The sequence below is a fragment of the Theobroma cacao genome, chromosome 6, assembly GCF_000208745.1.
Source record: "Theobroma cacao cultivar B97-61/B2 chromosome 6, Criollo_cocoa_genome_V2, whole genome shotgun sequence".
Classification (NCBI taxonomy): Eukaryota; Viridiplantae; Streptophyta; class Magnoliopsida; order Malvales; family Malvaceae; genus Theobroma; species Theobroma cacao.
Genome location: NC_030855.1, coordinates 20,320,075 through 20,344,191, shown reverse-complemented (window position 1 = coordinate 20,344,191; position 24,117 = coordinate 20,320,075). Strand labels below are relative to the sequence as shown.

The 24,117-nt window shown below is 37.1% G+C and overlaps 2 protein-coding genes across 3 annotated transcripts; both read right to left on the bottom strand.

Annotated features, from left to right (window-relative positions):
• LOC18596264 lies at positions 91–8,806 on the bottom strand. 2 transcript variants are annotated; one of them, XM_018123493.1, is made up of 12 exons: positions 8,195–8,806; positions 7,481–7,562; positions 7,315–7,379; positions 7,113–7,193; positions 5,971–6,051; positions 5,379–5,540; positions 5,192–5,290; positions 3,727–5,102; positions 3,193–3,413; positions 2,944–3,083; positions 2,214–2,252; positions 91–2,126 (listed from the first exon to the last, which is right to left on the bottom strand). In XM_018123493.1, the coding sequence occupies exons 1-12, from the start codon at positions 8,321–8,323 to the stop codon at positions 477–479; spliced, it is 4,125 nt and encodes a 1,374-aa protein (XP_017978982.1). In that variant the 5' UTR covers positions 8,324–8,806; the 3' UTR covers positions 91–476. The 2 variants fall into 2 exon arrangements, with proteins under 2 accessions (XP_017978982.1, XP_007024697.2); XM_007024635.2 differs by having other exon boundaries at positions 2,944–3,101; positions 8,195–8,805.
• LOC18596262 (nuclear pore complex protein NUP107) lies at positions 9,204–23,590 on the bottom strand. The gene is made up of 24 exons (XM_007024633.2): positions 23,282–23,590; positions 22,157–22,542; positions 21,118–21,187; positions 20,459–20,574; positions 20,194–20,225; positions 19,935–20,060; positions 18,764–18,922; positions 18,397–18,489; positions 18,142–18,309; positions 17,687–17,785; positions 17,275–17,510; positions 17,118–17,175; positions 16,362–16,450; positions 15,978–16,106; positions 14,861–14,983; positions 13,771–13,869; positions 13,486–13,674; positions 13,109–13,280; positions 12,856–13,012; positions 12,478–12,674; positions 11,709–11,850; positions 11,262–11,422; positions 10,642–10,758; positions 9,204–9,859 (listed from the first exon to the last, which is right to left on the bottom strand). Exons 1-24 carry the CDS (start codon positions 23,359–23,361, stop codon positions 9,791–9,793), a joined length of 3,267 nt encoding a protein of 1,088 aa, XP_007024695.2. The 5' UTR covers positions 23,362–23,590; the 3' UTR covers positions 9,204–9,790.

Below are 24,117 nucleotides of genomic sequence, written 5' to 3'. Positions count from 1 at the left end.
AAGAATGAATTTTTAATTGATGAAAGTGAATTGTTTTTTGAATCTTTGCCTATCATGAACATGAACCATAAGTGTGATACTACATGAAACTTTGTCGGAGGTAAAATTATAAACTTTTATTATTATGAGAAAAAGGGATTCAAACCCATCTCTTACAAGAAATTACATACCACCAATAATCAGTGCTAAAACTTCTCGTAGTTATTCATGCACCCCACAACTCGAAGTTTTTAGGATTTCAGAGGGGGCCGCTGCCCCCATTGTGAATCATCCGTGGATAGCATGGCACCAGGCGGCTCACGTATTAGCTTTTAACAGTTATCAAACAGTACCTCATTCCTTTTGATCAAACTGCTTTCCACTGACGGACCATCTGCCAGAAAGACTGTCTTTACAGATTCTTCCAGTAGAAGGATGGCTTATAACCACGGCCGCTCAACCATTAGCTTAAAAGAAAAAGTAGTACTCAGAACATGCTATGTATTGCCAACAGAGTTGCTCTTGTTCACACCAAGCTCCATAGGAGAATTTGTGATGCTACCAACTGAACCAAGGGTCTGGGAGCTCAATTGGGGGCTAGCTGGACAAGCCTCTGGGTTACCAGCATGGATAGCACCTGAGCTCAGTTGTGGACTCATGGGAGTCCTTTGATTCATTTGTTGTGGACTGGTCTGTTGCTGGGCTTGCTGTTGCTGGGCTTGCTGTTGCTGAGATTGTTGGTTCAATTGTGGAATTCCCATGGTTGATGGTGAGCCTACCTGTGAAGGAGAAACCACAGCCTGTAGTGGTGAGGTTGTTTCTTGTTGCTGCTGCTGCTGTAGCTGTTGCTGCTGCTGTTGCTGTAATTGCTGATGCTGCAGCTGCTGTAAGTGTTGCTGTTGTTGCTGTTGCTGCTGATGCTGCAATTGCTGCTGCTGCTGATGCTGCAACTGAAACTGTTGCTGATGCTGGTTCATGTAAAGGTTGTTCAACCCAGGCATCATCTTTGGAGGACCCATGGGCCCCATAGCAGTCCGTTGCATAGGGTTCATGTTAGCCTGGTTCAGATTCTGGCCCAACATTGAAAGACTCGCAGACCCCGGATGCAGCTGTCTGGCCCCAGACATCCCAGCTATGCTTGATTGAGGATTGCCTAACATGTTTGCTCGGCCCATCCTCAATTTTGAAATGAGAGCCGCATGAGCATGAGCAGGTGTTAGTGGCCCGGGTCGAAGGTGCTGGCTTATTGCATTCGTAATATTTGAAGTTGGGTTAAGATTGATTGGGTTCTGGCCCATATTTCCAATGCCAGAAATAGGTGACATTGGAGCTGAGATTCCAGACCCACCAATTCCCCTTGCACCTCCAATTCCGATGGCATTGCCTAGGCCTCCAAGCCTGACCATGTTATTGCCAATGTTTCCCATACCTACAGCTGTTCCTAGTCCCATCATCAATTTCCTCTGCTGCTGTGGCTGCTGCTGTTGTTGATGCTGTTGTTGCTGCTGCTGCTGCTGCTGCTGCTGCTGCTGTAACATCTGAAGCTGGAGAGGGGAATGTTTATTGACCATTTGATTACCCAACTGCATGTTTGAATTCTGCCCAATTGCATTCGAGTGTGAAAGAGGATTTGATGCAAGCATCATTGGTGATCTCTGGAAATGCTGATGCTGCTGTTGGAGCAAGGCATGTTGACTTTGCTGATGCTGCTGCTGCTGCTGCTGCTGTGATGCTTGTTGCTGCTGAGCTTGTTGCTGCTGAGCTTGTTGTGGCTGTGGCTGTGGCTGTGGCTGAAGTGCAGGTTGTGTATCTAGTTGTGGTGGCCTTGCAGGCATTGAAACCCCAGATAGGAGTCCTTGAGACATCTGTAAGGCCTGAGGGTTTCCAGGAGGCAGCATCCTAGTGTTTCCTAGCGCACTTGGGGATGAATTTATGGATATATTATTACTGCTATTAGGCTTTGCCACTTCATTGGTTGCCTGACCTGGAACAGCGTCAGCATACTGCTGCATTGTATGCTGCATATCAACTGCAGAACTGTTGGGAAAGGTTGCAGCAGAATTTTGTTGACTGCTTGAGGCCATTAGCACACAAGTTGGTTTTGCCTGGACATTATCTTCCACAAGGTGATGCCCTTCACGCAGCATCTGCACAATTTGGAATAAGATTGAAGTGAAAATAATCGTACCCTAAAATCTTTTAACTCCTAATATCAAGACTAATAGCAGACATACCAGTGAACAGAACTGTCCCGCAAGCAAGTCTGCCAAGTGCTGTTGCAGGATTAATCAGATGAACATGTCAGAAAAACAACACAGAAATTCTTGCATAAACAAGAAAAGCGGAAAATACAAAGGTTCAATTGTTCAAACTGCAAACTGCAGTGACGCACAAAATTTGATGCTTGCTATATTGTTACTTGTTAGCCATTCATCCCTTTAGCCTAATTAATAAACCCAGAATGGGATGACGTAAAATACCAGCCAAAGAGAAACTTTCTTAATAAAACAATTGCATATTAGACTAACTCTTTCTATTCTTCTTGATATGGTTGAAGTCTGCAACTGAGTTTGACACAGAAAAATATAGGCTCAAAAGAAAACATGAATTAAACTGAACATGGTGAGGAATAGATATCTAAATTGACAGGGAAGTGAAGTAAGATTAGTTGATGATTAGACAAGCGGGAAATCCTCTAAGATGCACCAATGGAGATTAAGAATATGTTGAACGCGCACCAAAGATAATATGTTTGTAAGACCAGTAAGCAACCCAAAAGTACACCAGTGAAAATTTACGAGTTGAGTGCAGAAAGAAAAAAATATTAAGAAAAAACTCTAAAATAAAGTAATGGCATAGACTTTCTTTTACCACCCAAAAACTGAGACCTGGCAGTTTTCAATCAGTCTAAAAGGCATGCTCTTCTTTTAGGACTGCAAAATTCTAACAAGAAGACGAACTTACAGTATTTGGAAGCATAGGAAAATGAGAAATATAATCCTCTGCACCAGGAATGTCACCATCATCTATGTCTCCATAAAACATTGCTACAGTCCCATCGGTTGGTTTCTCAGACATTATCATTCTAGTCCGTACCCTAGGAACTACAGAAACGACATTCCCTGTTAAAGTAGAGCAGGGTTAAGGCAAGGGGGATAAACCACTAAATATTTGAGGGGGGATCAGAATCTGACTAGTAACAACAAAACAAACCTTGAACAACACGGTCAACCTGCACAAAATTTAAGATTCTTGTCTTGTATGTATTCATGCTGCCACCAAATAGTGACTTTGATAGTGGAGTTGAACTGTCTTTAAAATCCTCATTAATGGAAACACTGTTTAGACAGGTTGATACTTGTTGAGGAGAATGTGTGCTGGGTTTCTGGATGTGGTACTCATCAACCTTCTTCTTTTTTCTGTTGAGTTTATACCTGGAATTGAAACCATAATATTTTTATTGTCATCTATACAACTTTACTTCCTGAAAACTATGAATAGTACCAACCAAGCAGGTGTCATAATATAATAGTCCTCCCATCCAACTTTCATCTACTGATGTCACCCCAGGAGAACTAAACAAACATCTAGGAAAAGCATCATAAAATAAGAGGCACTAACATTCTATAAAGTTTGAGCAAAGATGATGCTAACACTATATACAGCATTGAAACAGGAACATATTTATTCAATGGCTAGAATCAATCACAAAATTCCAATGCAGTAGTAATTCAATTCAGATCATACCTCATAGTCACAATTTCAATCTTTGAGAACCTTTCAAGTATTGATTGATCAGCCAAAGGTGGGGTTCCAACAGAAGGACTGCTTGCATTTAGTGGAACACTGATATTACTAACACTTGCAGGAGATCCAACTGCATTAATTGCTGGGGTCTTGGGGAGGGAATTTGATCTTCGCTTAGCAGCAACTTGAGCCTGGTGTTGTCGTTGCATAGAATCATTTGCACTTGAAGTCAAAGATGGGGTACCACCAACAGCAGGAACTGAATTAACAGCTGCCTTCTCCTTTTGAGATGCTCCAAGTGCAGTGATTGTTGCAACAGCCCCAAAGTGAGGTCCTATGGAACCACTTGAAAATTCCCCAGATTTTGATGATAACGGAGATTGAGGCAAAGCCCCACCCGATAAACGTGGACTTTGCACTGATTTCCTTTTTTGGAACTGTTCATCCTTTCTCGCATCTTTCTCAACATGCTGATTAATATTGTTCCAAGGTGTTTGAGGGAAACCAGGTCTCACATATCCATGTGGTAATCTTGGTTGAAGTCGTGTCTGCTGTTGGTCCAAATGGTTAGTATCACTTTCCCGATTGAGCTCAGAGCCATCCAACTTGTCTGGATCAAATGGCTCTTCCTTGGCACCATATCTCAATGCTTGCTGTCCTGCACCAAATGGCATTGCACCAGCCTCCTGATTCACAACCCCTTCAAAAACCTGCTGAGGATGCTTCTGCATGCCCACATTTGCATATTGAATTCCTCTTGCCATTGCTTGCTGGGGCAGCAACATATTCTTCCAGGTCATATCTGGTCCATGGAGGCCATCCATATGCGGCCCAATTTGTTGTTGTGGAATCCCATCTGGTCCCACAGCATTAAGCCTGTTTCTTTTATTAAGGCCAGATAAGGGTGACATCGGACCATCTGGATTCTCTCGCTTTCCAAGAAGAGAAGCACCAGAGTTTATGCTGTCAGCATATGAGATTGTCATGTCCTGCCCAGCAGGGGAGGCGGTTGATGGATTGACAAAGGAGCTAGACCCATGATCCTGCATGCTTCTTGCATTCACAACCCCCATTTGATACCTCGGTGACTGGGATGTCATCGGAAGTGCTGGAACAGAGGAATCTTGCACAAAACTTTTAGGTCTTAATGCTAACATATTGTTGGAAACATTATTCTGAGAAGTCAGATTTTCCTGGACTTGTTGTGGCATCAAACTCCCTGAAATAATTCCTGCCTCTCCCAGCCTCCCATTGGAGCTTTCTGGCACTCTGTCTGTGCAAACCTTCTTGCCATGGATCTTACTAGCAGAGGTGACAGTAACTTCTGGAGCATGCCTCAATCTCTTTCGTCGCAAGCTACAAGAAGCAAGGTTGAGCTGCAAGTTGAACATGGTTAAGTGGTTAAGAAAGATAAGATCGATTGCTCAAAGCAGAAGAACTTGAGATTACTGTCTGAACTCATTACCGTAGTTGGAAAGGGGTTAGTACAAAGCCTCTCCAGTTTGGGAGTAGGATCTAAAAAAAGCCGTGGTTGCAAGGCTGTCAATATCCGAGACTCTGCTTCCTGCAGTCAAAAGAGAATTAAATGTATGCCAGCTTAGCAACATGTAAAATAGTAATTTGCAAAGGATGGAGGAGCTGCCTCAATGTACCATTAATTCACCATAAGTCCATGAATTATCTGAGCTCAATGGAATATCCTTCACTACATTCTCCAAAGACATCCTAAGGCGCACTTTATTGATGATAGGGGATCCATCCATAGATGGGATGGTAGACACTTGTTGAGGTGCACTTTTTCGATAATCTCGCACCTTCAAAAGGAAAATATGAATTTTAATTCCTAAATATGAGTTCATTGGATGTAAAGTACCTATGATCTAATAATTATAGATGGAAAGTATTTAAAAGCACAAACTGCTACCTACCTCTGTTGATAGACCAACAAAGAAGTTAAAATTATTTTTTCACAAAATGCAATGCTGGAATTTAAAAAGAAAAATGAAAAGGGTAGAGATGGTGTTCTTGTGAGTGATATGTAAATACAAACAGTAGTGATAAAAAGTTAGAGCAGGGTTCAAGGGTTGATACAAGTGAGTTGAAACTTGCTTTTATAAACACTCATGGCAAGACATCTGGTAACAGAAAGGAACTGGCACAGATGCAATGGAATGAGGTAGAATACGCTCGACTTATTACATAAAATGATACAGAGAGGTAAAGTATGATAATTTTATTACTCACCTCACATACGAGTGTCCCATCAACATATTTGCATGGTATATCATCCAAAATATCTCCTGGCAATCGTCCAGATTCAATTGCCTTCAAGCACATTCACACATAATTGGGGAGAAAAAGTATAAGAAAAGCTTATAGTAAGAGAAAAATATTATGTAAGAACATACAAAGAGTAATTACACTGCAACTTCAAGGTAATATCAAGTAATTGCCTCATTTAATTAAGACAATTCTTCCTGAAAACTAAATGATTTAGTTTCTCAAACCAAGTTTGGAGACATGAGTGGGTTAAATCCACCAGCAAACCAATCAAATCATAAAGGGTCAATTTGGATGTTACTTTTAATACTTGCTTTTTGCTTTTTGTTGACTTAAATTTTGCTAAAAACTATAACTAAATGGTAAAAAGCAAAATCAAAGTTCTCAGCATAAAAAAAAAAGGCAAAATCATACTTGATTAAACAAGAAGAAATTGCTAAAATGAATTCAAACATCATGCTTCTACATAAACGCAAAGCCATGCTATTTCATATCCATGAAAGTCTTTTTCTTCTTTTCTTTTTCTTTCTTCAAAATATGTTTCACAATTGTATCAAAAAGCATTGAGAGTAGCAAATTAACAACCATACATAGTTACCATTTATCAAAGGTCAATATTCTCCTATCTTTTGAAGAATAAAAAAAAATGCATGAGCTAGTCCCAACTCCCAAGCCCAAATAAAGGAAGTTCAAGTAAGGTTACCAGGCAATATAAAATTATGGTCACGTATTATGAAGATTGTTTTCTCAGATCATTAAGACATTAACCAAGGACACACTACTTTGTCAACCCACCTTTTACAGATAATTGATGCAAAGAATGGCCTACAAAAAGGAGATCTTGCTATCCAATCCACTATCCACCAAGGCTCAATGAATATGGGACAATTCTTTTGCTAACCAAACCGATGACCTTTGCTAACTGAACCATTTAGATAGTAGATTTTATTCTTTACCATCTAACAATGAACTTCCAAAGTGTACCCAAAATATATTTGATATAGGAGACCCCATTTTACAACATTCTAGGAATAAAAATAAAGATAAAAAGTAATAAGAAATAGGCAGAAAAAAGAAACAGAAATAAGATTAGATTAAACACTCACTGAGAAGAGAGTTTCAGATGACCTATCATATGGATGCAACTTTGGAGCATCCTGAACAGTAGCCTGATGCAAAGCCTCCTTCTGAAAATTTGAGAATTGCTTAAACTTAAAAGTGACTTATAAGATGGAAACAAAAAAATCTGCCCTATCAGTAAGCTTTCTTCTAATGAATAGAGTATCATTAATACTGTCTTAAACAAACCTCTGGGGGTTTTCCAATAGAATATCCATCTAGGTACAGGTTCAAGGTGAAGGAAATTTCATGGTCTGCAAAAACAAGAAAGAACCAAAACATACGGAATCTGAACATTATCAACTATATGGAGAGGGAAAAATAAAAACAAAAAAACACTAATTTTGACTTCAACCAGCGGGAACACGAAGCCTTTCATCAGAAACAATTGATTGAGACACCCCACCAACACGCTCACCACCTTCAATGACATCACCCTAGATCAACAAACAATCCAAATGATCAGAGAAAAAAAAAGGGGGAGGCGGAAGCACATAAACTATTTTTTATCCCTATTGCTTCATGGCTCAATTATTGGCTATGAATCAAACTAGATATAGAAGTTGTACTAAAATCACAACTTATACCAGTTATAAAGGAAGTTACAAACTTAAAACTAAACAAAATCCCATCAACTACAGCAACTATTACACCAAAAATATGAGGCTATTAAGTTTGCATAAGGGTTAAAAAGAAAAAGGCCAACACAATATTACATGAAAATAAAGCAATACGATCAAATCAAGCTCATTTTTTAGTTTAACACTTTGTGGAAAATTTTTATAAATAAATAAAACCAAAAAAAGCAACATTGCAATCTCTCTCTAACTTTTACCAGCAATCGACCAATAAAATTCCAGTAAAATAAAAAAATATATAATTTGTATTCTTAAAAAAAAAAAAGGGAAAATGGCAGGATCTGTTCGATGAATTAAACTAAGAAAACAAAACCCAGAATTTCCTTTACCAAAATTTCTCTTTTTTTTTGCTTTTTTCTTTTTTGTGTAATTTTCCAACAATATTTTTTAATCGGCAAGCTAAATGAAAGTTGGGTTTTTATAAAATTTACCTGGAGCTTTCTAGGCCGTGAGCTCTCTTTAGATTTCTCAGAGACATCATCAACTGAAACCTCTGATTGGAGACAAGGCTTCGGCTTGAACCTATTACCGGTTTTCGAAATCTTAAACGAAACACCCATGTAAAAGGCCTCTCTGCTTTATCAGAATTGAACCATGAGAAATTGAGCTTTAACGGTTTGTGTTTGGATCAAGAGAAAGTTAGGACCATGTAGAGACTTTAGACAATTAAGAGCCCAGAAAGAGTTATCGAGGAAGGGTGGAGAAAAATCAGCAAAGTTGTAGGAAAAAATATGGAGGGTTTAATATAGGCGAAATTGAGAAAGGGAGAGAAAATCAATTTAATAGTACAAATAAGGAGGTGTTTGGATGGGGAAGAAAGTAGAAGAAAAGAGAGGGGGAAACAAGAGGAAAGGGACGGAAGGGAAAAAGAAAAAACAGTTGGGGAAAGAGAAAACCCCAAATATTAGCTAGTTTTGCTGTAACCAAAGAGTCCTTTTAACTGAAACCAAGGTCTTTGGGAGCTCGGAATCCTTTCTTCTAAGCATCAAAATTGTAGCGCCCTGTTAACATTAGACGAGGGTGAGAGAGAATTTTGGTTCGGACCGTCCGGTTCGGTTCGGATCTCAGGCTTTAAAAAAATTTGTAAAAGAAGTCCAAAATAATGTGTAACTCCCTAATCTCACTTAATATTTGGATTTGTGTAAAACAATTGGTAAAGTTTGTAACTAAATAAAGCATAGCTTCCTTTGCTTCCCCCTTCGGTTGCACGATGCAAAGTAATTAGAAATAATCAAATAAATGCTCATTACAGAATATATATATATATACATATATATATATATTCCAACCTTGTTTTTAACCTACTGGTTTAACCAGTTTTGAACCTCCCTTTTACCAGTAAATAACACTGCAATTTGAGCGGTGGAAAAGCTTCAACCTTGTGCATTATCAAGATGAAACTTTAGCAAGAATGTAAGGATTGGATGAGGGAAAGAAAGAAGACAACAAATCTATCGCTTAATTATGCTTTGGAAGAACATCTTATTAGCATAATATCCTGTAAAAGATTATGGCCACAGCATTAGAAAAAACTGGAAAAGAAGACATTACTCAGATTCCTTTGAATGTTCAAAGAAAATTAAATTACAGATCAAGTGACTCTTTCCCGTACGGAAATCATGATTGGTTTGGTTTTAAGTTTTTCACGTCCCTTCTCTTTCTCTATTTCCACTTCTTTACCCTCAATTTCTCAAGATCCATGTCATGATCCAAACTATGTAGGTTCTGAACCTAAACTGTCATGTTATGCAGATCCAGGCTATCCAGAAAATTGAAGGTGTTCCTTGTTTCAGAACTCTCACCCACCCAGATAGAGGAAGAGGCGCATATAACTTTGTAACAGATCAGGTAAAGTATCATTTCATATAATCTAATTTACTACATTTGCTTCTTCTTCGTTTTCTGGTACTGAATAAAAAAGTATGTGGCCAAGGATGGGAGAGAGGTATGGCACTTTTCCACCACTGTCAGATTTCACCGCTGTGCGGCACAATGATGCAGAACCAGAATTTGATCCCAGCTGCTAATCAAGAGGAGAGCTCCTCCTGAAGCTCCATTTTGCATATGGAATATTCCCTCTCAAATAGTAAAAATTCCTGGTCATGAAACAGCAATAGTCATTTAAACAAAATTGTGATAGTCTTCAAGAACATAAGTGGCAAAATGAACAAAAATTTAGAGCAATAAAGTAATTTAAGGAACCATGCAATTCCAAGATGGATGAAATGAGTTAGCTGCCAAATACCACTTTTATATCATCAAAAACTATCACAGATTAGACAGAATTCAGTGACATACTCCAAGTAACGTCATCTTTTTTTCCTATTTTTGGTGATTGAGATGCCTTGATCTCATTAGGGTACAGGACCTACATCTTAAACTGTATGAAAATGCAATTTAACCTTTATGTCTGTAATAATTAGAGGCTTGCTTCATTTGAAGAGGTATAATTCTATGTTTTAGAACTGTCTTCTGGTACATACATAGGTTGATATGTCATACAGAGATTGGCATCACATACAAGGCAGAAAAAGGTGAAGTTATTGAACATGGCACTGGTCAACTATAGAGGGGAACCTAAAATTCTGAAGGTTTAGAATACTATTTACACAGGAGAAACACATTCGCAAATTACAAAATATTATTCTAAACATATTTCAGGTGAAACAATAATGGAACAAAAAGAGTGCACATATGAGTTGAGGGGAAGGGGAGTAGGTTTTGGGATCACATTGGTCATATCAAGTCCGTAAAGGATGTAAAATGACAGGTCATAATCATGTACCACTGCTCCGACAGATAGAAGGATGAAAAGTTGATTAACAGGAAGGACCGTATAAGCCCCTATTCGCATACAACCAATAATATATCCACTTACCTGCAATTGTTGCTGACTGAACAGATGGATGAACCCAGTCTCCAAACTTGAGACTAGTTCAATCAACCGGTCATGGCTTTCAGGAGGGTTACCTGACTCCATGAGTGAAACAGAAACCTGCAAATGAGTCGAGATATGGTAAAAAACAAAAATATTGACATGGCAAAAATTATGAAATATGCACTTCCACAACTGTCGGTTTCTTTTTTCCTTGTTTCTTGTTCTTGCTTGCATTAATTTTGCAAAACAATATTCCCACAATGATGTTACTATTTTTCTCTTGTTTCCAGTCCTCGGTTCTGTTCATTTTACAAAATAACATTAACAATAGTTGGTTAAAAATTAAAACAGGGCAGTATAACCCATCCCAAGAAAACAGACACCTAAAGAAAAGAGCATAGTTGTTGATAACATGAGACATAAATACATTTTAAAGCTACAATTTTGATATGCTTTTTTATTCTTGCCTTTTCTTTCCCCTTTTGTCTTTTGGAAAATACTTCTGTTAATGAATCACCAAAAAAGCATTTTTCTAACTGCCTCTTTTCAGCTCTCAAAAGCACTAAGGTAATTTTTCTGTTGCTAAATAAGGGGCCTCAGTCTTCCATATAAAAGCTTACCTGCATGCATCGAAGAATGACTTCTGGAATACAACACCTACGACAGAGGCCCTGCACAATATATGTTGCTGGCCCCTCCAAAGAACCGTCTTTGCTTGAAAACCAAGCATCTAATCGAGATATCTCCATTGTAACTCCTGCTTGGAATCTAAGAAGCTCACCTGCATTACAAGTTCAATCAATACAGCAGAAAAGATTACCACTAAAGGCCATGTTCCCATTACTTGCTACTTGACAGATTATATTTCTTCTTTGACTAGTTATTATATCATACAAGACTTAAAAACAATAGGTGCCTGCATCTAACAGCATGAATTTGCACAACCTGCATAACTACTCAATTTTTAATCTTTACTTCATAGTAAAGTTTCTCCCAAAGGTAAAACAGACTGGCAGTCTGCAACTGCACACCAAGCATGGGAGAACGGCATCTCCTTAGTTCCTTACCTTTGAAGCCAGCTGCCATAACAGCACCCAGAAGGCCGCCGTCATTGAGGATGTGTGAACCAATTCCGTCACCCTCTACCGCCAAGCAGTGCAGAACAACCTCAATACTGTAGCTGTCCCTTGAAGAAATGGCAACATTCACCTGCCCATAACAAAATAAGATCATGAAAAGGGACAATATTACTAACAGAAAATTTCATGACTATTAGGTTCATTAAAACCAGGCAGAAAATTTGGCCAAAATAATATATATTGGTAGTTTAAATCTTCTAATGAGGTTAAATCGATCCAAACCGTATTTATTTTCCTAACATCATTTTCCTTCCTTTACAGTTTGCAATGTTATCCACTAAGAATAACTCCTATCAGACCACAGCCCATATAAGTTGCTCTTCTTTCTAATATCTAGAACTACAAGAATTCTTTTCCTCACTCAATCTCTAAAGCAAACCTACTCTCCCTCATACTTTCTCTCAAGGTTTTAGAGAAGCAACACTTTGGTGAATGATATCATCATCTAATCTAACATGCAACCCTTCAACTTACAAGCAATTACCACTACAATTAAGTGAAGTTGACATCTAGATTGTAGCCTCAAAATGATCCAAGGCATCCTTTTGCACAGATGCATATCTTGGAATTTACTCATTCAACATGATGAAATTATACCTTTTGGATTCTGAAATAAACAGTAGCATATGAGATCAACAATCTAATATCAGCATGGGCAACAAGGATGTTTATTGGATAACAAGATAAATAAGCATACCATTAACTGACGTTCGACGACAACTTCCTCAGTCACCGAAGAATAAAGTGCACTCATCAATGCAGCACAAACAGTAGCATCTGGACACATTGATTCACCAGAAGGCAGGCAGAGCATTGCAGTAGCATGCAGTTCAAGAAATTCTGTCGAGTCATTAACATGCTCCTCCACAGAAATCAACCAAGGGTTTTCTTTCCCTATAGTAAGCATTAAGATTATTACCCATCAAAGGCATCAATATGGTGAGAGAAAAGGACAGTTATAAAACATCCACCCTCAATGGAAGCAAAGCCATCGCATGCTTGCCAACCAAAATATCTCCCTCAGTCGGGAATGCTGCTCTTGTGCATCGAAGAACATATGATCAAATTTACTTACTCAGTAGCAATAACAAAGATAAATTCAATGTCTCTTTGGCTGCTTCGATTGCTCTTTGTTTTTCCTCTACTGAAAGTTCAACGGGAGAAACATCTGCATTGGCTAATTCAATTTTGAGCCAGTTGCGATATGTTGCATCACAGGAGTAGTATTCACTCTATTTAAAGATGAGAACACGGATAAGCATACAGACAAAAGTAAACAAAATATTATCAGTGCCAATAATCTATGTAGTATGAAAGCAAAAGCATACCCAGTCTTGAAACTCTTTCAGATTCTCAGAAACATAATCCTGAAAAGTATCAGGAGTTTCCGAAAGCTGCTTCAAAGGCTCAGCAAGAAGACTAAGTAATTCTTGTGCACCTATGGGCATGGCCGGCACTCTCCACATAGAAATCAGAGCAAACTCCCTGAACAATATATTGCTACAGGAAAGAAATGATGGTTAAATGTCAGACAGAGAACCTCTAAAACCAGGCTACATTAGAACTGAGACAACTTCAAGTAATGCAGAAATAGATTTCATAGTTAAAGCAAAATTAAAAATTCTATTTCACCATTCTAAACCAGAAATCAATTTACGACAATCAATTCAATACAGCTACCCAAAGAAGAACAGGAAAATGTTACCTGTGTATTAATGCTTGCAAAAGAAGTTTGGCACTAACATCTTTAACATTAGCAATCGTGGAGGGAGGTGTAAAGCAGAGCCATTGGACAACCAAAGCTTTTTGAAGACTCTGCAGCCTATGTTGCTCTGCAACATCAGATGATTCATCATATTTTCCAACTTTGGTTTCACGTGATCGTGACAAAATCCTGTTATCATGCCAAAACATTCCCATTTTAATTGAACCCAATGGATCACTACTGCCACAAACTCACATATATATGCTTCAGAAAACACATCAATACCTCTCAATAATTTCTTCAAAGCTTCCTTTCAAATCATCCCCTTGAGAAAATGGCAAATACTCCATTGCAGAAAGGAAGATTTTATATTTGACATGCACACTGTTGCCAAGTAAAGAAACATGAACATTGCAACTTTAAAACTAAGAACAAATGCCAACAGACATATGGAGAAAGACTTGTCGGCTCTTATGTTGCAATATCTTAAGGCAATAGCTCTACATTTTCTGCATCACTTTGACATGCATCTTAGCTGCTATCTTGAACTAAGATCAGCAATAAATAAAGGACACAAATGGTCTCCTGATATTTAAACCAGAGCCTGGAAAACTCCTCCAGACTAAATGCATCAAAATTAAAGAGAAAAACAAAAGAAACAATAAACAAAAAGGATAATGACATAAGATCCCACAATTCAGGCATCGGTTTGTGCCAAGCAGATTTAGAAATGAAGACAGCAAACAGTGATTCCAGCTGTCATTGCTTTTATCTCTCTCTATTTCCTTCTTCAAATTATTTTCTGCTTGTGTAGCTGTGTTTAGAAAAAAAATATATGGTATACAACGCACTCCCACCTTTATTTCGAGGACTTTATCGTCCTCAAACATGTGCATAGTTTTTTCTTCTCCTTTCACCTTTCTTAAATGTATCTTTTCCATTCCTCCCAGTCAGGACTACCTCACTTTCCTAAAAATGCTTAAGAAACAATTAACAGTAAGAATATATTCCAGACACAGCTACAGCCAGGACAATCCAATCACCTCCTTTGGCCAGAATAGTACTTCAGTCTAGTTGCTGCTTTTAATGCTTGTCAAGTTTTAGTACCATAATCAATTTTCTCACTGAGGACGGACAAAGGAACATTTTTAAAAAAAATAATTGAATTCAAAAGAGCAGGAGAAATTATTCATGGAAATACACCAGAATTTTTGTGAAAGAAAAACTAATGAGAAATATGCAAATTGCTATTGTCCACGAGGGCAAAACACACAGCCTTTAAGTACCAAATGATAAAAATAGGCCATCAACACAAATACTCAGTTACTGAAGAACAGCAAAGAAAAGAGGATAGGAAAAAGCATATAGCCGTTACCTGCTATTCAGCCTTAGCTCCATCATGTGCACAAAGAGGTCGATACAGCGATGATGTGCAAGCTGAGAAGCATAAATCCCAACCAATTCTTCATGATGCTTAGAGAATAGAAACATAGAGTACCTGAAATTTGATTTTCCAGTTAAGACAGTTAACAACCAAACTAAGTGAACTTATCAATACACTCAAGCTGGCGTCTCTTTTTCATATAGAACACATATTCATGGGCTTCTGCAACATGGCTAACAGCCTGAAGGAACACAGTATTATGCAAGAGATAGAATAGGCTGTGGGCATCAAAAAAGCTTAACAAACTAGAGTCATGCTCCATAACAAATTTTATGAAGACAGCTAGAACATGTTACACAACTGCCACAGCTCCTGATGCCTTATTATTTATCAAGAAGGAACATTTTATTGGAGAAAAATATCAGCACCAATCAAACAAAATTGATAACGGAAGCTTTTAGTAACTAACAACATGGGTGCTTATAAAAGAATGGGTTAGAAAAGGTCAAACTTCATAGCTCAACGTCTTCACAACCTCTATTCCTTTTTTACGTCAAAAGTTTCATCATCTGAAGGTTATGGGTTTCAATCAGTTCAGGTGATCTGTATTTAATTCCACATTGTTTTAGTTAAGACGCATTCCTTTTGCATAGGCTCCACAGACTTCCCAACATTTTTCATTTTTGGAAGAGCTAAGTGTCACACGAAACGCTTCAGAGGAAGCAGCCAAGGTGCTTCAATCCCGCATCTGGCAAGTAGGGAGATCTTGAAAGACTTATAACTGTGAGCGCTGCACACCCAATCTGGCTAGCCTTTTGGGGAGAGGATTATAACCCCATGGCATAAGCATTTAGAATTTCATTTTGCTCATTTGAATCAAGTTATCTCAACATAACGGACAAGAGAGAGAATCCACAAAAACTAGCAATAATTCGGCAGAATAATTTAATGCCTGCAGGTAGAAACAACAATTCAACACCTGTAGCACACATAACAACCTAGTTGATTCAAAAACTAGATATTTCATAGTCAGAACCACTACGCATTTCAAATTGCTCCACTCATAGTTATGACAGCTATGCTAAGACCAAAATTTAAAATTACTTACATGTGTAGAATACGATCACCAACAGTCATTAGCTTTTCTTTGAAAGGATCCTTCATTTCATCAGCAAGTAAATATCTAAGAACAAGCACTAGGTGTGCACCGAACCGAATCATCTGAGGATCACGAGGCCTAGAAGAAATCATAATGCACATGTCAAAAAGAATGTTTCTACACATCTCGGACATTAACCATTTATTTGACCTTTTCCTGACTACAATACCAAAATAGCCGACCTATGACCTTTGTTGAAAGCTCACTTACAAGAATTAGCTTTAGCTTAAGCAGGGAATGTGATAGAACTGGGGGCCGGTGTATTTTGGATTGCTATTGCTTCTATTTTATTAAACTTTAAAAGTGTTGATGTGGACTTTCAAGAAACACTACCTGGAGATGCTTTGATCGTCTTCTGAAGGGGCTATCCATGACCATATAAGCTCAAGGAGATGTGGTATATTCCCTAACATCAGATTCATCTGTCAAGCAATGTCAAGTTAGAGAGGCCACCAAAATATTTATTGGATTTAAAGAAATCCATTTAATAAATAAAAAAAGAAAGACCTAAGACATCAGTTTTATGTGCACTTATCTAGAATGAACTCCAAAAGCTCTAAGAAATAAAATTGAAATGAAAAATAAACTCTATTCATGTAAATGGTACTTAAATGTTTATACAGACTTTGATACAGGAAGCAAAGCCTATGTAGCTAAGATCAGGGATTCAATGACATAAAGAGTGTGGAATTCCCAGCAAAATGGTAACAGCAAAGATTTTTAACCAAAATATAAGCATTTTCTCTCGCTTAAGTGAATCAAAAGGGGAAAATCCCCCATTTGCAACCTGGCTAACTAAACGACTACCAGTTTTCTCTACATGCTAGAAGAGAGAACTTTTTAATTCACAATCCCACTGCAAAGAACTCCATATTTTATTATCTATAACAGCTAGCTTCAATTTTACTTCTTTCATTCCCCTCTCCCCGTTTTTATTTTTAAGTTTTTTTCTTCTTTTCTTTGATGGATCAGAAGGATTATTCTACAATGTTTTTAAGAAAATTATTTTACATAATACCATTGTCATCTACATTTCTGCAAACTTAGCATCAGACTAAAACCAAGTGTGAAAGTCTACTTGAAAGAAACCTCAATTTGTCGTTGCTGCTCCTTGCATCCTCGAGTAACAGCTTCATGCACCATTTCACTAAATCAGGGGAACAAAAGAAAAACAAAAGGATATAACAAATTAAACAATACAACGAAGGAAAACTTAATATTAGCAAAAACCACATTATAAAAATACCCTGAATGAAGCTTCCGAAGAAGGGCAGAAAGGTCTCTTGGTTGCTGGTTTAAAACTTGCAGTGGCCAATTTTCAGGTCCAGATCCAGGCTGAGAGGTACTATCAATTCCTTCAGGACTTCCATCAATACTATCTCCATAGCTTTTTAATTGTTCCATCCTGCCAGATTGTGAACGAGCTAATTCTAGATCTACCTGAATTTCAAGCCACGATTTGGCCATTGCCCAACAGGCTGTCTGTGAATATAACGGACATCAGATTTTAATGACTTGGTGATTGGTAAAGTTTAGAAAAAATATGACCATTTCACGAGGGGGAAAAAACATATAACAGAAAGCATCTTAATATGAAAAAGAACAGATAAGCATTTGAAAAGCCTCCTAAGAATGCTTATCTATTCAGAAAAGCATACCTCCCAGTCTGCACAGATCGGAAGCATGTGCTTCAAGTTGCTACATTGGGCTGCATAAACCGCTATTTCATATTTCCCACCATTTTGTTCAGAAATTCTCTATAAAAGAAGTATAAAAAAATAAAAGAGATATGTGAGGGGAAGAGAGAGAGAGAGAGAGAAACACTCCATTAATTCCTCAGAACTCAATTGAGCTTGTGCATCAACCACCATCCTTGCATTTTAAAGAGAGAGAGAGAGAGATGAAAACTTGCAAAAGCACCAAGGTCCGAACACCAAGGAATGATAACTATTATTTATGATGTCCACAAGAAAGGCACAGAGATAGAATCCAAGAGGTTAAAACTTAAAACTTGCAGGGATAAATGCTTCCAATAAAACTAGGTATTAAACATGTCTGGGACCATACTTAAATTGGCAATAGAACCATCAAATACGATTGTAGTTATATTTACCTCTGAAGCACAATAGGAAGCCCATTTCCAAAGGCGCCATTGATGACCAATGCCGCCCTCAAGTTCAATAGCTTGCAGAGTTCTATTTTTTCCATTCTTCAGTAGTGCTTCAATAGAAGGAAATAGGTCCAACCCTCCAAATGGGCATATAGTTGCAGATCTCCATGGCTGCAAAAGTAAACTGCTTATCAGACAGTATGCAAATGGAACGAGTACATTATACTATATTCATTAACCTTGTCAAACTCTGAATACCTGTCCAGCAGAACGGCAGAGATCACATGCCTCTTCCAGTCTTCCAGCCCTTAACAGAGTCCAGACATCCTCAAGTAAAGACTCATCTTGTTTCTGTCAAGGAAAAAGGGTCACTGTCACAATAAACAAATAACTGATATTTTAAAGACTGTTATATATCTATCACGAGCCCCTCGAAGAAATCAGACCAAGACGGTCAAAAACAATACAAATATGTGCTTCTCACATACTATACATTTAAGAGCTCTCCCTCTCACTCTCCCTGTATTTAAAAGGGTGCACAAACACTGCACGTATCACACTGGCAGATAAAACTACATACAAAAGGAAGTCATTAAAAATTTTAGAACAGTTCCTGAGAGAGTACTTTATCGTCAGGCAGCTGATTAGCATGTTCCCGTGTTGGAGCATCAAAATCCAAGTGGTGAACAGTGTTAGCAGCAGAGGCACCCTTTTTAAGAAACCTCTGAGTGTGGTGCCAAATTCCAGAGTTGGGAAGATAGGTACCAACATGAGATCCTCGAACCTGCAGAAAAATAGAAAAATCCCATGTTAAAGAAATCCAACAGCATTGTTTAGGGGTATAATATGAAGCTTCATTTCAAGCAAAAGTAACCATAATCTAACAAAATTGACAAAAACATATGCATGCTCAACAGGATAAACCAGGAATCAGCCCTTCCTGTCCATAATTAAGTTGTCACTAAAAGGGAAAGGTTAAAGGTCACAGTTGTTATAAGTTATAAATTAAGGTCAATTATCCAGAGAACTTTTGTGTTACTAACCTTAGGCATAACTACCATAAACCAGCTACACATACTGAACTACAAGGAGAAAAAAAAGAGAGAGACAGAGAGAAGGGAACTGCATGGGAAGAAATGAGGCTGGGGTATAAAATAGGACATCAGAAAGGTGCATTCCTTCATGGGAGATGCCAATTTACCAAAGCTCAGATATACCAGCTATCCAGCATGAATGATGCCTTCCATGGAGGCTAAAAGTACAATCTTTCAAACAACATGTGTTACCACAATAATCCCATAAGCTACATGAAAGCTTTTGCTAATCTACAGAATCAATAATCATAAAACAAGAATGCTGCTTAGCATAACCTACAATATCAATGTTCATAGCCTTGACAACCCCCACAGTTATAGACTTCCAAACATTCCAGTTTGTTTCTAGCTCCAGTTAATGAAGTAAAACCAAACCTTTTCCAAACCCACTTATTGCTTATGACACAAAAAACCTTCTCAGAAATCAGATAACCAATCAAGCATGTCACATAAAAGAGATAAAAACAAAACATGAGAGGAGGAGGGAGGCAGGGATAGTGAAAACTGAAAGATTATTTTTTTCTGAGAAGTCACACCACATGTAAGGGCATGCTACTTGCTTTATAAAATCCTTATCACTATTCAAGACAATGAATGGAATGCTTCCTCCAACATCCAGTATGACAAAAGCACAAAAAATAAATAAGAATAATGATGAACTAGTCAACATAATCTATACTAGCAATAAATAAAACTAATCACCTTGCTTTCCAGATCAAGGGCTTTAGAGGCCAATCCTTCTAGCCATTGAACAATACGGAGGCACAATTGTGCTGTGTGATCATTCACAACAAACCGGCCAGCCTCTATATGCGATGTTGAAGGAGACTGTTGTAAGTTGATGGATTTAAATAAGAGCAAACCATTCACTTGAATTAGCAGGTAGTCAAAAAAAAATGCAACATTTAGTAGGGCCAAAAAACTAAGTTCTAAGGACAAAAAATTGAAAGGAAAAATATACCAGAAGGAGCTCTTCAGGGGGTTCATCGGTCACTGCAAGGAGTACAGAAACTGTCATCAACAAATCCAAAGCTCAAAGATGAAGTTTGCAGACAGTGAAAGTCAAAGAAAAACAACTATGGCAAAATATAATGCACACACTAAGAACAATGTGATTTGAGAAACAAGCAGCAGGATGACTTTGAAAAAAACTTGTTAACTAAAACAATCTTTTTTCTAAGAAATCAATTGTTGCCGAAATTTATCAAAGGCTAAAGACTTATTTCCTTTGCCATAAAGGTACCACAGGAGAGACCACGTAGCAGCCTCATCAAGCAGGAGCTGAGCCTTCTGTCTCATCAATTTGTCCTCTACTACCCGATGGCGTATGTTGGATCCATATCTGTGCAAGCAGCACATAATGATGGAGTTAAAAGGCCACCAAAGAAACTGATTGTACCTAATTTACATAGGTACTTTGACAAAGAAAATACATGAGTAGTGCCTCAGCATTTGAAAAACTTCCAAAACACCAGTCTCTATTACGTGATGCTTATGTGAAAAATGATAATGCCCACTTTGGCATCCCTACTCTCATATAAGACAGACTTAAAAGTATTATCTATCTATAAATCATTAGTATTTAAAAAAAAAAAATCTATAAATCATTATGGATAAACAAAAGCACGTTAAATGGAATACCATTGGATCTTCTTTTTTTCAAGGAAACCAGGGGGGGGGAGGAGAACATAAAAAAAGAGGAACAGGGGATATGGCATACTAAAATAGACAGAATCAAGATGTAAGCTCCATATAGTAAGAAGAGCAAGTAGTAAAAAATTTGTAATTATAAGCATATCCATGGTATTTCATGCATGAGTATCTGTTTGCATTGCAAGATACACCTACGCCAACTTATAATTATACTTGATGGTACGCAACGCACCGAATTGACTCCGAAACATTCCGGCATGATCTCTCAAATTGTAAAATCAGATCCGGAATCGGGATTAGCCCTGGAAAATATGAAAAATTAACAATGTGAACATACATAACATGAATGGAGATGCCATATCAAGAAGACTACAAGAAACAACAATGTAATTCTAAATTACAGAGCAATTTATGGATAATCATAATACCCACACCACCAGGTTACTATCCACTTTTTTGTTTATGATTGCAACCAAATATTGGTGCTCCAAGATAGAAATATAAACATATTGATCAGTCAGTCAATGATGTGATACACTGTACACACATCATGAACCAGTAATTTAATTCTGTTACCATGAGTTTCCATATTTCTCCACTTAATAGCACTATATTTCTTAGAATGTAATATAGAATGAACTTGATGTACAAAAACTCAAAGTAAAACTTTAATCGTACACATGCATATGTAATGACCTTCCTCAGTCTTGCGTTGTCTAACACCTTCAAGCCAAATTTTATGCAAATATCAGTCTCCTAACTCCCAGAAATTAAAAGAGCTAAAATGAATCAAGGACCCCAAACAAATTGATGCAGGCGCATATGGAAATTTATGAAAATTTATTTAGTATTTTAGTTAGTTTAGGATTTTATTTTATTTTATTTAGTTTGAGATTCTTTTTCCTATCTTTATTAGAATTTTAGTACTTTAAGTCTTTATTTAGGATTAGGATTACTATTTGATTAGGATTTATCTTAGCTATTATAAATAGGTGATCTTAGATAGAAGATTATTATCATCTTTTGTTATTTTGAATATTTATTCAAGAGGTTTTTTTGAAAACCCAATTATTTTTTATTGTTCCAACACAATCAACCATATTCTAACCCTAATTGTTGAGTACTAATTGCCCTAAACCTTTCGGCTATATCACAAATCCTGAGTACTGAAACTATCGTCATAGTTAATATTATCTTCACTTAAAAAAAATAGTTAAACAGTTTAAGCTTTGAGTCGTTGCGCTTAATATAGGTGATAGTACTTCAAGCACCTTGAAGAGCAGAATCAAGTAGAGATGCAAACAAAGCAAAGGTCGTGTCTCCATTATCAGCCGATAAATCCTCCTCAATCTTGCAAGCTTTTAATGCATGACTTCCTAATCTGCGGATTGAATCAACACCATCATCAGTCTCTGCAATTCGATGACCATCGTGTAATGGTCTCCTCTTAGAAGCTGATCGTGTCATTGCAGGTGTTCCTTCAAAATAATCAGTATCAAAGCTCTCAGCCTCTTGTTTGATGTTTTCAAGAAGAAGTGCAGCGTTAGTTGGGCTGTGGATAATCGGTCCCTCATACAACAACTTAGCTTCACTGAACTTTGAGACCCCACTTTCTTGCCGTGGAGATATGCTTGAACTTGAGTTTCTTTTCCTGCAGCTAGTCCATATTAAATAATCCACACAAAGTAAGATTTAATGGAAGGAAGCAATACCCAAATTCAACAATATAAAGAACAACCTAAAACAGCGAATATAAACATCTCATTTTTTTCTCTTTTCCTCCATTTTTTTCCAGAGTTCCCCCTGTCGTCTCTTCTTATCTTATTGTTTTTAATTTCCACTTCTCAAGTCTTTAATCAACAGAATCCACTTTTATATCACCTTTTAGTTTCTATTCAGGTTCACTTTTCCATTTTGCATTCCTTTTTGTTCCTTTTTTTTTTTCTTTTTTTTTCTTTTTGCGTTTTCTAATGATCAATAATATTCATACATAAAAGTTAAAACCATTCATTCTTCTCAATAAATAAAACCTTACTTAGTATCAACAATTCAATCCAAAGTCTCAATATCAAAACCCCTTCCACATCAGCCCTACTCAAAACCCCAGTTCTAACAATTAACAATGAACAAAACCATCACCAAAACAAACAAAACACGTTACTTGTGAAATGGTTTTCATCGAACAGGCTCGAACCCCATCAATTTCTAACGTTAAATGCAATTCCCAATACTGAAAGTAGTAAGAATAAAAAAAAGACACTCGAACCCAGAAAACCCTAACGAACCAATGCAAAATTTCATATTATAGAGATACAAATAACTATACAAAGATGTATAGCATTTTTATGTAAATAAAAATAAATTAAAGCAAAACAATGGCATTATTAAAACCGTACCCATAACGTCGAAACTTTTCCCTGGCGAAGTCATCTTGAGGGTCAAAGTAGCTAGGAGACGTCTCCATTTCCACGTCCATAACGGGCCTTGCAAGGAGAGCGTTTTCTGAACTTCAAAAAAATAAAGTTTTTAAATCGCAAGAAACGCTGGGATTTGAGTGGATTTGAGCTTTTGTTTAGAAACTAAAGAAGAAACTTTAACTTAAGCGCGGGAATCTGAGCTAAACGAAAAAGGCTAAAAAAAATGAGGTGGGTTTAAAGAAAAACCCTCGACTCAGTGAGACCTGAGTAAGAGCTACGGCTATCGGAACATGAGTCAGTTTCTTTTGTTTTAGGCCAGAAGTGGTCACCTCAAACGCACCGTTTTAAATACCATGCAATCCGCACCGTTTATCTGTTGGCATTTTGGAAATCATCCTCACAGTCCTCATACTGTATTGGGCATATATTTTTTTGAAAAATTTGATTCAAAAATATTGCCAGTTAATTGTTAATAATTTAAAGAATCTTATTAAGGATTCGTGTCAATCATTTAACTTAAAAAATAGAAGTTTAAACGCCTAAGAGAAAATGTTTAATATAAATGTCTTTTCATTAACAAAAGATAATTGTAAATTTATTTTAATTCTCTTTTAAGGAGTGTTTTAAAAGAATTTTTTAATATTTCTTTGATATAATGTTTTAAAAACTTATCAACTATCTGATTAAGTTTTTATATTTTTATTTTGAAATAAATAAATTTTTATAATTAATAATTATTTATTTATTTTTAAAATTTTATTTTATCATTTTATATTCATATGAGATTAATGTGAAACGTAAAAATATCACATTAT